This window comes from Cibotium barometz, chromosome 37, assembly GCF_041138505.1.
Source record: "Cibotium barometz isolate CiBa-2024 chromosome 37, ASM4113850v1, whole genome shotgun sequence".
In the NCBI taxonomy this organism is placed as follows: domain Eukaryota; kingdom Viridiplantae; phylum Streptophyta; class Polypodiopsida; order Cyatheales; family Cibotiaceae; genus Cibotium; species Cibotium barometz.
This window is the reverse complement of record NC_141082.1, coordinates 7739366-7754094: the sequence shown is the minus strand read 5'-3', so window position 1 is coordinate 7754094 and position 14729 is coordinate 7739366. Positions and strand designations below refer to the sequence as shown.

Genomic DNA, 14729 nt, shown 5'->3' with positions numbered 1-14729 from the left:
CGGCTATATGCGAGAGCCCCAAAACACGTGCAAGTGGGTTTTATTTAATTTAATTTTTTTTCTCTCTCTCTCTCGGCTGGCCGTGTTTGCAATAGGGGAGCGAAGGCCTCCCCTCTCTCTCTCTCTCTCTCTCTCTCTCTCTCTCTCTCTCTCTCCCCCCCCCTCCTCTTCCTTCTTTCGCTATTTGTTGGCGGTTTGCAACTGCTCTAGGTGGTGGCTAGTCTTGGGTTGCGGGGCAAGTTGCACTTTTTTTTTTTTTTTTTTGGTTAGGTCGCCCCTTTCATAAGGTGTAAAGGCCCGGTTTTTTTTTAAAATGTTATAAGGCTTTAAGTCTTAATGTGTTATAACATTGGCTGAAAATTGTTTTTTAAAATAAATGTGGCAAACTCATGGCTATTCGAATTGAAGGATGGTGGCTCTTCACACACGACGATTTAGACTGGAATGGACGACTGTAGCATGCAAGGCATGGAAGAGGGAGAGAGAGGGCCTTTCAACACTGTAGACAAGTTAAATGTTCTTGGGTATCATGAGAGCCTTCCATGGTTGTTTTGTTTTTTTTTGGTGATAGGACTTACTGCATATTGGGGGAAAATCATAAATTAGGAAAAATTGGGCAAACAATTAAAAATTGGCAAGGGTATTCCCTCGTGTTCTTCCATACAACCCTTGCTAGGGCTGATTTTAGGGTTAGGGTTGGCTGATTTTTAGGGTTAGGATTGGCTGATTTTTAGGGTTAGGGTTTACTGTGGTCATCCTACTTGTTGGAGTTTGTTTGCTTTGATACCAGTGGTAAGCTTTTAGCTTAATTAAACATGATTAAAAGATCTTAATGCTTAAATACTTGAGTAAACATGAGGCAAAGAGTGAAAAGCTGTGTTGTGTTGCGTTGAGACACAAGGCCTTGTTAAATAGGGAAATGAAGAGGCACATCCCTAATGAAAGGGTGTGACTCTTTAATGAATAGTTATGTCCTTTAGATGTAGAGATGCATCATTTGATTTGGAATAGACGTGTCCTTTGGTGACGACCCATGTGATAGAGTTTGACCCTTCAGTGGTGTCCTTTCAATGATTGAAGGCTAATCAAGAGTAGTTAGAGAGATTAAGTCACAATCGTGACATACAACACATCAGGCTTCATTCTATTTACATAGTGCCAAAAGTGCCTCCATTTCTTTGGATCACAGAGGCCCTGAACATTGTAAGTCACACACTTTACTGGAGTCATTGACATCTCCATGAGAAAAAGTAAAAGAAAGCTAATTCACATCCATGCTCTAGTCACCAGCATCGTGTAATACATGCCACATAACATCGTTTTTATCTACAATTTGTGCACCTTCTTTATAGACTTCCGCCCAGTTTCTAGACACCACATTTGCAAAAGGATTTTCATTTTGACCTTGTATAGTTTGTGGCTCAGTCCAGTTCCGGATATGATACATAGATTGAGGCGGCTGCTTAGCTGTTTTCTTTCGAGTCACAAATCCATCTTACACACACACACACACACTGCGCCCCCCCCCCCCCCCCCCCACACACACACACCACACACATACACACTTCTTTTTTTAGTGAAACCATTGTCTCATTAAGAAAAAAGAACTACTCAGTTCAGAAACAGTGGGAAAACAGTTCTAATTGTTGGAAGGAAAGTCCCGTGATTTCATGAGAATCTCGGAGGGATTGGAAAAGGGCTCTTCGGAAATAAACAAACAACCGGATAGAATCTCCGGAGAAGAGCAACTGATTCCGAGCATGGTAGATAGTCCACAATGCCTAGAATCTAGTCGAGTCAAGGAAGTCTGTATAGTCTAGTAGGGCAAGAGAAAGGCAACCAAAAAGCCAGAACATTCGACTGAAATACCTCCCCGGAAAACGAGCTCGAAGATGTCTGCACAAATGATTAAGAAAATCCTGAGAGTGCAAACAATACCACAGAAGGTGAGGCACTGTCTCTGTAGGATGAGAGCACGACCTACAAGAAGCAGTGGCAATGCGCCTTTGTACCAAAAGAGATCCCACTGGGAATACCCCAACCACCAGACATCTCCACAAAAACAATTGTTGCGTAAGGGGTAATCCACTCTTCCAAATTCTTTTCAACGTAGCTTTCCACCAAGCAAGAGATTTTGACATATGCCAGAGACGATTTGCATGATCCTCAATCCATGGAGGTGGTAAGAGTAACCTATAAGCCTTGGCCACAAACAAATTGGCAAAAGGTAGAGGAGTATATCCTGGAAGCAAAACACCAACGTTGAAGTCTCTGTGTTTCCTCAAGCATTGGGACTGGTTGAAAGGGCTGCATCATTTCTGAAATCTCACACAGCGAAGAGGGCGAACCCTCTCTCTCTCACACCCCCCGCCACCCACACCCCCTCCCCCCCCCACACACACGCGTGCGCGTGCCCACTCCCACACACTTTTTTTTAGTAATGATATATTACTAGTGGGAAACCTCAGTGCGAGGTGAAAACCCATGAAGAAATATGCACTGTACAATGGTGAGTCCGAAAAGGACCCGTACCAGAGTTCCTCAGAAACAGTTAAAGAAAAGTGAGAAAGTCTGTAAATCAACATCCTGGCTCGCATAACGACAATGCAGTGTCTGTCGCAAGTGTTGGAGATGCAATCCACACTTCTAAAGAGAACCAGCTCACGTGGTGAGATTGGGTTTGAATCTTGACAAGTTGAGGTTTCTACAAATTGGATAATCGGAGGTCACCTAACACCTTAAGGTTTTGGAGTCTGGATGGCTAGACCAATTTGTAAAACACCTCAGTTAAGCGTGCTTGCGCAGGAACACAACTGGGATGGGTGACCTCTCGAGAAGTGGGAGGATCATGTTTCCAACATGGTATTAGAGCCCAAGTTGTGATATTGGAAGCCAAGACCTCAACCAAAGTGTGGCTCGAGGGGGGTTGTTGGAGATGCAATCCACACTTCTAGAGAGAACCAGCTCACGTGGTGAGATTGGGTTTGAATCTTGGCAAGTTGAGGTTTCTACATAGTACAAATTGGATAATTGGAGGTCACCTAACACCTTAAGATTTTGGGGTTTGGATGGCTAGACCAATTTGTAGAACACCCCAGTTAAGCGCGCTTGCGCAAGAACACAACTGGGATGGGTGACCTCTTGGGAAGTGGGAGGATCCATGTTTCCAACAGCAAGGAGAGCCTGAAGAAGGTGTCTGACATATGCTGTCCGAACATGAATCGGTTCCGGCTGGTCCAAATTGTCCACAGAGCCCACAATTGTACCCAAGAGAAGAACGTAGCATAAGGCCGGAGCGCAAATGTCAGCACTCCAAATATCCAGAACTGTTTCCCAAAAAAGTGTGTAGGAAATCTAATGCACAAGCAAGCTGAAACCCTGTCCAGGAGCAGTCTGGAATGTGGACAAGACCAAAGAAGGTGCAACACCATCTCAATCCGTGCACCACAGTGGCAGCATGACGAGGCACAGATATGCCGTGAGTGTAGAAGCACACCCACTGGGAGAACTCCAAGCATGCATCTCCAGAGGAACATGCGTTCTTTCAATGGCAAACCGCTCCTCGAGATCCCTCTTCTCGAGATCCCTCTTAAACATTTCCTCCACCATAGTAATGGTTTTTGTAAGTGCCATAGATCATTACATGCAGGCGTAATCCATGGCGGTGGCTATAGCCTCACATATAATTTCTTAGCCGATATAATATCCAAAGGCACCCCCAAAACTTTCAAGTCAGCCAGGCAGTCATGCATACGAAGCGGTGGTATTGGTGCAAAGGGGGACGTCAACTCATATATCTCACGCCATAAAGGTCTATAATGCATACCCAATCCAAAACTATGTCGAGCCATAGGGCACGCGCGTGCGCACGCGCACAATGCACTACAGGTGTAGGTTGGGAAGGGTCTTGAACTCAGGTCATGCCACATTGCCATGGCATGGTAGCATGATTGAAGTCTTTCTCATCTTTCATTACACCTGCAATGTGATACTTATTTGCGGAGTTCCTTGTCTCCCCTTTTTGACAACCATGACTTTTATAAATGTACTTTTTGCTTGTGGGATGCTTAGTTTGACTTGCTAGATTGCAAATGCCATGTTTAATGGAGTTTTTTAGAGTGTGCAGACTACAAGCAAGAACAAGAGATGGAGATTGAAGCCCTACAAGCTATCCTTATGGATGACATAACAGAGTTGGATTCAGCAGAGTGTGGGCTTAAAACAAGTTTTCCTTGCTTTCAGATAACGATATCTCCAAAGGTGGGTGCGTGTGCGCGCGCACGCACGTGAACACACGTTTGTGCAATCTATATGGCTAAATTTACAAAGTATGCTAATACAATGAATGTTTTTGTTGACCAAATTCACTTGATTGATTTCTAGGAGGATGATGAAGAGGAGCCAACAGATGTTCCTGGTAATTTAGTCTTAAGCTTCTACACTTGACTTTTAGATTTATACATGGTAACAATTTTGCCAGCAAGTGCTGATCTCTGTAAATAAAGCAGCAATGGTGTCTGTGTTTTGTGTACTGGGTGGTGCATGTGGTTCTGGTAGTGGCATATCGGCTCAGTGAGGCAGCAACAGTTGTCCTCTTCTAGGTGAAAAATGTTGCCTGTAGTCTAAGCTGATTGATGCTCATGCGTGTTGTGTGTTGTGAAGCATAGTACTTGAGCTCCTGAGTGATGACAACAGGGTAATTTAGAAGGTCAAACAATTGAGAGGCTGTGAAGCCTATTTGGCTGTGATAGTGCTGCTGGCAACTAGGAATGAGAACTAGAAGTAGAGAATACATGCTTAATTATTACTACTTGATGACGAGCACATGACTTTTGTTGAAGACTCTCATTCTTAGTAACAGGGACCTTCCGTTTCCTAGCCAAAAGTTGTGGAAACTCCATGAGGAGCCGTTTCCAATTCTGTTTCCCCGTTTCCTAATCTCACTTGAGGATTTTCCCAGGATGTTTCCCTAGTTAAGTTTTGATATTCTCCAATTTTCCTTGTTATCTCTATTAGATTACGATCCCAAGTTTCTCCTCTCTGTCTCAAAGTTTTAAGCCATTTCTATTGTGGAGACATCATCCGTTGCCATTGCCATTTATGTTTCATGCAAGCATGCTCTCGTTGAGAACATGAAAAACACGTTCTCTTACTAGTGTAAGAAAATGTTACAAGCTCAACATTTCCCTTTAAATAGGACACGGAAAGGGAACTTGACCTCAGAGGAAAGGGGAGACCAAGAGCCACTTTCCCTCTTGCCTCTAGCACACAGTAGTTGAGCTCTTGAATGATGATAACAGGGTAATTTAGAAGCTCAAACAATTGAGAGGCTGTGAAGCCTATCCTATTTGGCTGTGATAGTGCTGCTGGCAACTAGGAATGAGAACTAGAAGTGATGACGAGCACATGAATTTTGTTGAAGACTCTCATTCATAGTGAGTATTGTCATGAATGCTAATATACTGACTGATTTGCGACGGCATTAATGGAGTATTGCTACTCTCCAAGGGTGGCGGGGTGTCATTTCGTCTAAGCCTGAACCTGGGCCTGAACTCGGGCTTTCGCACCCACGTCGGCTCCCTCTCCCATGTGGGCTCTCATCCGTGTCTTCACACCCGTGAATTCGCTTTGAGAGAAAAAAGCCACATCAGCGTCTCACACTTAGGTCCTGCAAGCATCTCTCTCTATAAAGCAGGAAACTTCCATTTCTTAGCCAAAAGTTGTCGAAAATCCTTTTCTTGGGAGGAGCTGTTTCCAAGTCCGTTTCCCCGTTTCCTAATCTCACTTGAGAATTTTCCCACGATATTTCCCTAAATTTTCCTTGTTATGTCTATTAGATATGATCCCAAGTTTCTCCTCCTCTCTCTCTCTCTCTCTCTCTCTCTCTCTCTCTCTCTCTATAAAGTAGTAAAAAAGCAGGACACACTAGTCAATAAAGTAGAGGTGATGAATGCTACATTGGAAGAGGAAGCCAAGAGACGGGCACGTGCCTTACATGTACGCGTAGTTGGGTGGGAAGATAAGGGAAATCCCCAAGAGGATGCAAAAGCTCTTGCAACAAAAATTGGAGCCACTGATGTACCCATTACTGGAGCATGGCGAGTAGGCAGAGATGAAACCATGGCGAAGATATTGATCATCAGGTTTGGTGACTTGGAGAAGAAGAAGGCCTTCCTCTCCAAAAGGATGGCCCTTAAGGGGGAAAAGATATATTTGGATGAGGACCTTACACCGGCACAGATAGCACACCGGAAGGAACACATGCTGTGTGTGCTTGAGGCAAGGAAAGAGGGGAAATGGGTGGTATACAGAGATGGCTGAGTCATTATGGAGAGGAGGCCCGCATTCACGGTGTGGAATTGCAATGGAGCCCTTAGAACAGATGTAGGATACTTTGAGGATACTTTTAGACATAGTGATATTGCTATGTATATGGAGACCCATCAGTGCACAAACAAGAGGCTTCCTGACGTGCGGGGTTATAGATGGGAATCAGTGTTTCGCCCTCAGCCACACACAATGGGAGGTACCAGAGGATCTGGAGGAGTGGCATTACTTTTCAGGGGGAGCTTCGTGACAAAATACATGTGGTACATAGAGATGCAGATGCGAGGTACATGTGGGTCCGAATATGCAAAGAGCGGCTCCGCAAGCTATATGTGGCGGTATGCTACTTTCCCCTAGCCCACTCCAAGTTTGCACCATCAGGAGAGTCGCCCTATACGCCACTATATGATGATATCATGAAGTTTGCCAGCATGGGAGACATATTACTATTGGGAGACTTTAATGCGTGTACAGGCACAGAGCAGACAGAGCTGTATGATACTCAAGAGGCTATGTACCGGGAGATCACGGCAGAGGATGTAGGGTTGCAGAGATCAGCACAGGATGAGGGGGAGATTACAGATTATGGCAGGCATTTTCTCACACTTGGGAGTGCACATGGGTTGGTCATATACATTGGCCTATCGAGATGGCAAGGATCAGATGCTCTCACACACTGGAACTCTAAAGGGGGAGCGAGCACAGTGGACTACTTGATGGGATCTCCTTCATTGATACCTGATGTGCGGGGTTTCACGATTTCCAGTAGGCCCATTGGCATAGCAGATCATGCATACCTGAGTTTCACACTAGTAGGTAGATCCTCGAGAGATGGGCCAACCACTCATCTACCTAGGTACCCGAGATGTCTGTTTACACGTGAGACAGCTGGGGTTTACCGAGATGTAGTATCTCATGGCTTGTTTGCTTTAGACCTGCAGAGCCCTTCTGGACAAGATCACCAGAGGATTAGCAGGTGTACTACATGCATCCGCCTATATGTGTTTCCCTGCACTATGATCCCTTCCCACCCCCGGTAGCACTGCCCCACAGAACAATTGGTATGATGATGAGTGTCGTGAGACCACGAGCACAGTTATAGCGTGAGATTGCCATTGGGACTCACATGCATAGACAGGCCAGGATGATCTTTCGACGCCTTGTGCAGAGGAAGAAACGAGCCTACCTGGCTAAGCTAGAGGAGGAGATCTACCAACTCTTCCTTGGGAAGGAGAACAAGAGGGCATGGAAGATGCTTCAGGAGAGGATTTACTACCTTGGATCACATACTGACACTTTGGGCACTTATTGAAGAGGGCAGGGCACAGAAGAGAAGGATATACTGCTGCTTTGTGGACTTCCTCAAAGCCTTCGATACCGTACCACGTGCCAGGCTTATGCACATATTTCATGACATTGAGGTACCTGAGGATATGTAGTGGGGGATATATGCTTTGTATGAGTCTGTGAGACAGGCAGAGTCCGAGCTCCAGGCGGACTATCCGATATGGTGACTAGCACGATAGGGGTGAAGCAGGGATGCCCGCTATCGCCCACCCTCTTTGGACTGTACATTGATGTGGTCTCCGATTATGTAGACAGATTGGGAGGCCCAGGGGCATGCCTGGTAGGGGTGCTGATACCCATCTTGTTATATGCTGATGATATTGTTCTAATCTGAGACTCTTCGGAGGGATTACAAAGACGCTTGGATGCATTACAGGCTTTCTGTGCGGATAGAGATTTGACAGTGAACCTTGGAAAAACCAAGGTTATGGTGTTTAACACCACACAGGCATGGGTGACGAGATCAGAGCCTCAGTTTACTTTCTGAGGGGAGCTGGTTGAGTATGTCAGATCATATGTCTACTTGGGAGTTACTTTCACAGGACCGCGTTTCTCCCTGAAGGAGGATTAGCTCGAGGGCATGCAGCCTTGGGAGCACTTGAGAGGTAGTGTGCACACATACAGTTTTAGGAGCCGCACACTAAATTGTGGCTATTTGATACGCTTGTCACACCGACCCTCTTGTACGGAGCTCCAATTTGGGGGCCCAGCATACATCACAGATCTCAGAGAGGGACGGATGAGGGATGGAGGCAAATGGAAGGACCACTGATCATGATGATTGCCCGCATGATTCGGAGCAAATCATCAGTACCACATGAGATTGTTCGGGCTGAGTTGGGTGCCGCACCTGTAGTGACCGAGGCCCTATTCCAGGCAGTTACCTTTTTACAGCGGCTATGGGAGCTCCCTCAGCAGAGGTAATCCCGATTGGCATTGACCTCATCCATACAGTTGGCAGAGAATGGAGATACTCATTGCTGGTACGCTCAAATGAGATCATGGTTTGACCTACATGATTTGCGGATAGAGGCACTACCACCCTTTCAGTACAGTCTGGATTGTCCATTTTCGGATCTCACCCGCTTAGAGCAAAACCGCGTGATCAGGACGGATATCATCAGAGTGGAGACAGAGAGGACATGGACTAGTCCCCTTGAGCCCTTAGGCACAAAAACGGCTCATTACAAGAGCCATTTTCCACACCTCTCACCAGATGATTTTATCACCCGCCCGACGTACATGGATGTACACCTATCACATGGGATACATTGTGGCATTGGACAGATCCGGACCTCATCACACCGGCTGCGGATGGAGACAGGGCGATATGTGCATTAGATCTTGGATGACCTCATTTGTCAGCTATGCTACCAGGAGGCAGAGACAGAGGAGCACTACATTTGCTGATGTACAGTCTATTATGAGATCCGAGGGAGATATCACTGCCTCTTCTGAGAGGGTTTTGGGCTGTTACGCAGGGTCATGGAGTTTGAGGATCAGAGATGCCTGGGATTGTTCCTACTTGAGCTCAGGAGACACAGAGAGACCCTCTTGGCAGACAGGAGACCGAGCCATGAGACCAAGCCATGATGTACCTAGACAGAGGATCCTGACAGATTTCTTCGGCACGAGCACTAGCAACCCAGCCCACACACCTCCTGATACCTCCTCCATTGGACCATCAGGGCACCAACCATGCTCCCAGGGAGTCACCATTGATAGAGTAGTCATCTTATGGCATGCTCGTCGGCCATGCCCACCAGGATCCCGACCATGGCATCCTCACCATCGATCAGAGCCATTATTGGTCGGCATCGGAGGTGCCTACCTCGCTTCTACGACCTCTCCATTCTAGACAGCCCCATGGCGGAGATATTTGATCTAAGGAGAGGGCAACACTTCAACTGATCAGCATACATGGATCTACCTGATATACATTTTCCAGTATTTTCTACTCAGTATCATCTGGGAGTCTTACAATTCTGTTCTTATAACTGTAGGACAATCAGTTTATTGTACTTTTTAGTCTCATTTAGTTAGTTGTTCTCTTTGATGAGACACCAACTTCAGATGTACTCTCAGTCTTGGTCTCATAGGCCATTATGGCCTCTTAGAGACGTTAACATATCATTTCATTTCATTTCATTTCATCTCTCTCTCTCTCTCTCTCTCTCTCTCTCTCTCTCTCTCTCTCAATTTTAAGCCATTTCTATTGTGGAGGCATCATCCGTTGCCGTTGCCGTTGCATGCAACTATGCTCTCATTGAGAACATGAAAAACACATTCTCTCACTAGCGTAAGAGAATGTTACAAGCTCAACATTTCCCTTTAAATAGGACATGAAATGGGAACTTGACCTCGGAGGAAAGGGGAGGCCAAGAGCCACTTTCCCTCTTGCCTCTAGCACACTACTTTTTCCCTTTGACCACATGACCTTGCTTTTATCATTGCTTATACATGAGCAATGACTAGCATGCATACATGAATCTCGACCATGATGAACCTCTTCTCGAGCACACTGTGTTAACGCATATGACTAGGGCTTAGAGAATGAACCCTCCATGTGTCCAAGAAACATATTGACATTTCTTATATGCCCTGGTTGACTATGTGGTTGCTGTCTCCTCTAGACTCTTTATGACCTCCTATGGTTTATGAATCCTGGGTCTGCAGGATGCTACAAGTCTCCGAGATATCCCAATTGTGCCTCAATTGCGAGCTGTTAAATTGAAGTACATGGAGGAGCAATGGTGCTACCAGCCCTTCAGTGCATATCTTCTCTAAGTGTGATATGTTTGCTGTCCGCTGTGGAATATGTGAGTGCTGTTCTACAACTTGGGGAAATTCCTCTTAGGACCTGTGGGACCTGAGCAACTTCTTCAACTTCAATATGCCCATACATTGCTCGGCCCTTCTTGGTAGTTTTTGGAATAATTGGAATTGAAGGCTCTGAAGAGAACTTCCACTTTGCTGCAGTTTAGGAGTGGATCTACACTTTATGGTGAGCGCGCTGCTAAAGGCTTTGCCTCTGCGCTGGAGGCTGAAATGGGGACTGAGCAAGAATTTGGGGTTGAGGGATTATTTATAGCACTTCGTCCCCCTTTAGTTGCTTGTTGGCTTGTGTTGGAACTTGGTGTAACTTCCGGAAGGCCTAGGGGTTTCACAAAACACTTGACCATTAATGCAATTAAACAATGAAATTGGCCACATCCTTAAACATATGCCACTTAATTCAAAGAACTATGTGTACAACTGACACCGTATAGAGGCTGGAATGGGCTGACCTCCCCCTTGGAGTATTTTATTACCAAAGGAGGAAATATCATGTACAAGCTTTGAGGGCCTTACTCTCCCCACAAGAGACGCCGGATTATTCATATACAAATACCATAACACAGCCCAACACGAGGCAACCATAAAATTCAGCTAGTATAGAGGCTCTAGAAATGCCGAACCAACAATATAACCCATATACCTCTGTGTGGGTATTGATTCTTTCCCAATAACCATAGGTCTTCATGCAATAGAGTTGGTACAACAGGTACAAGGAGTACATGGGTTGGTACAATAGGTACAATGGTTGGTACAATAGGTACAACAAGTACAACAAGTACATGGGTTGGTACAATAGGTACAATGGCTGGTACAACTCTCCATTTAGCCGGTACAACAAGTACATGGGTTGGTACAATAGGTACAATGGCTGGTACAACAGGTACAAGGAGTATTTCTTCATGATGGAAGCCTTCAAAATAGTCCCCAACAGTCGGTATACTTCATAGGCATCCTTTAAGAGAGAGAGAGAGAGAGAGGGAGAGTAGCCAGCATTAGGGCAGCTTGTAACGGTGGCAGAGAGCCATAACCTTGGAGTAGAGAACCACCAACAATAGAGAGGAGTTGCCAACATGGTAGAGGCTAGTTTGTAGCAATAAAGCCTCCTCCAAATAAAGAGAGAGGGCCCCAATTTATAGATTTGGGCCTCCCATGAGCTGAAATTGCAAGAGAACGCTATAATGACAAGTGGAGAGGCACACAATAGCTAAAGTGACAAGTGTAAGGCCACTTGTCTCAATTTGATCCATTTTCTAACAACTGTGAGGCCACTTGTTTCACTTTGATCCACTTTCTTGCCACATGTCTCAATCTAAGAGATGGGTCCTTTCATAAACTTTATCTCTAAAAATATCCCAACTGGTAGCCCATTTGTCATAGGTACTTCGGCAATTCTTGGTATTTGCTCAATTCCAGACGTAATGATGCGAGCAGAATTTTCATTGGAGTTGGGCCAAAAATAGGAACTCTACTAAATTTGAGGAGTGTGATCCTTATAATCCCCCATTCCCAAAGCTTGTACTTTTCAAATACTTAAGACATCTTGGATTCCACTGGACCCCTTTCATACTGGGAAATGTCTAGGCTCGTGACACTTGGCCAGCTGCTGGGGTCCAAAATGTGTGAACGCCCCTAGATAGGATTTTCACATGGTCAGGTTGGGCTTTGGGCGCTTCCTAAGGCTCCAAATGAGGCCCACTCTTTACTTGTGCAATCTCTAAGCTCACCAACTTTCAATGATCATCTTTGTAGGTCAGAGTAGTCGTCTCTCACCTAATCTATACCCTGTACTTGGCTTCAGTAGCCATGGCAATAAACCTCAATCCAGGTGGGTAGTCTCCATCAGGAATGGGCTGCCTCGGGCAGCCATGTGGGAGCAGGTGGCCCAGTAGTGATGCAGCTGGGTGGATAGTTCAGATGGTTGAGTATCACCTATGAGCAGTGCACAGGCCCACACAAGCAGCAGATGGAAGAGATCACAGTCTGGCAATTATGGGAGGTGTAGGCAGGGCAAGATACAGTACTCACTGGCAGGTTGGCCAGGCAGCACTTGTGAAATAGGCAGGCAAAGTTTTAACGCTCAACCTTAGCATTTAAAGATATTTATAATTACGGAGTAAAGCATGTTATGAGCAGCCTGATCAGCTTTCTAGAAGTTGACTTGCAAGGGCGGGCCTAAACGAAGCCTTCCACAACCTCTCTTCTCCTCATTCTTACTGCTAGAGCCTTAGCACCCAAAGGTCCCTTCTCTCCTTTCGATCATGGGCCACAGGTGTCTAAACACAGCGAATGTCAGCAGCAAGATTTTCTCTCCCTTTTGCAGAAAGAGGCTCTAGTGCAACTTGGCTTAATTGGGAAGACCTTGTTTGGTAGAGATTAGGGTTTTCTCTCAATTTTAGCCTTGAGCCTATCTGGTAGGTGTTATAAATAGAGCTTTTGCTTAGCAATATAATAGAGCAACTTGAGTCCTTCTTAAAGATGCGTTCATGAAATTTAAAGTAAAAAACTTGAGTCTTTTATGTGATATATCCTTATACAAAGCCTCCATTGGACCATTACAATATGTAATTTAAGTTTTTGCATTGTACCCTTAAAAACAAGAAATAGCCATTTCTTTAAAAACACTTTTTTTCAGGAGTCGTGCTTTCCGTTTTCATAATCTAAAATTTTCCACTAAGTTTTGATTTCTCCTAAATTTACTCTCTGATTTCCTTCAAAATTACGATCTACCTCAAGTTTCTCCCATGTTTTCTCACTAAATTTTCCCACTAAATTTTGATTTTTCTTAAATTTCCTCTCTAATATCCTTCAAAATTATGATCTACCTCAAGTTTCTCCCGTATTTCTTTCAATTTTGTTCCTCGTTTCTTTCTCTTATATGTTCAATCTGATAGGTGGTTTTCATTTTTGAGCTATGTAGCTTCATTTGCTCAAACAATCCAGCTATGTGTTCTTAGAAAAGTTGGTTGAGTTGTGTTTTGCAGTTAGGCTTGCTGTTATCTTTGCACACACGGACAACTACCCTGATGAACCGCCTCTATTGGAAGTGAGAAGGTGAGCTGGTGTTCCTCACATTGGCCTTCTACATTTCCTTCCTCTTGAAAGAATTCAAGAATAACAACTCTAATTTTTCAATATGGATCTCTTTTTTGTGATCAACCCTAAGATTTTAAGGTGTTTTTTTTTGGTGATTGTAGTTTGCGTGGTGTAAAAGCTCATGATTTGGAAGACTTGAAAAAGAAACTCGAGCAAGAGGCAAGGTCTTTATCTTGTTATTCTTTATTTTTTAACAAAGAATTTTGTAAGAGTTGAATAATCGAAAAGAAGTGTTAAACCATAGTATAACACACAATTTTTTTTACTTTGTAAAAAGCAGTGTTATATTACTTCACTGGACAAGGAAAGAAACCCTCAAAAGTGAGGGAAACTTCTTCACGATCAAAAGGAGTGAAAAAACAAGTCTAACTAGAGCTCGTCCATTTCTTGTAGTCTATGACAACCATATAGAGATTGGCGCAAAGACTGTCGAAAATATAAGTACTTGTCAATTTGTGTAGAGTGAAAAATCAGGTGATTGTGGGCAATCCATAGTGTCCAAAGAGCCCAAAAGCATGTCCAAGCAAGGAAACTTGCACAATCAGCTAGTCTTTGAAGTTTGGTGATATCTCCCAAAGATCTAGAAATGCTTGGAAAAGCAACATCTTGGAAATTTGGTAGCCAAAGAAACAAATAATCTGAGCAAGAAATCTCGCGTATCCAAACAAGCCCATAGTAAATGCAACACAATCTCGTTGCAGTTTGAGCATCTAAAACAAGAGGGAGCCTTCTTTTGGCTAGAGTTTCAGCAATTGGTGACACTCCAACCAAGCATCGCGAAAGGAAAACTCGCTTCTGTAAAGGCAAATTAATTACTCCAAATCTTTTGGAGACTTTGCTTCCACCACTTAGCTATCTTATCCATATTCTAAAGCCTGTTCGAATGAGCAGCAATCCATGGCGTAGGAATTATCATTCTGTATATCCGGGCAGCAGTGAACTCTGACAAAGGCACTTTGGGAAAACCGGCTCATCTCTCTGCAACATCCAATCTAACAATCTGTTCTCTTGATTGACAAGTGAAATCACTTCAAATTGCTGCAACAGAGCTCTAATCTTCTGCCAAATAGGCCTGTAGCGCATGCCCAAATTCCATATCCTATGCCATCGGGAATGTAAGTATT

At 44.5% G+C, this 14729-nt stretch overlaps 1 protein-coding gene across 2 annotated transcripts in view; it reads left to right on the top strand.

Moving 5' to 3' along the window:
• Positions 1-14729, top strand: part of LOC147616887 (Ubiquitin-conjugating enzyme family protein) — a 112511-nt gene that overhangs the window by 15176 nt on the left and 82606 nt on the right. For both annotated transcript variants that reach the window (XM_086776531.1, XM_086776530.1), the window contains exons 2-5: positions 4127-4260; positions 4384-4417; positions 13494-13563; positions 13707-13764. In XM_086776531.1, coding sequence (XP_086632657.1) covers positions 4127-4260; positions 4384-4417; positions 13494-13563; positions 13707-13764 — 296 coding nt within the window. The remainder of the gene's footprint in view (positions 1-4126; positions 4261-4383; positions 4418-13493; positions 13564-13706; positions 13765-14729) is intronic.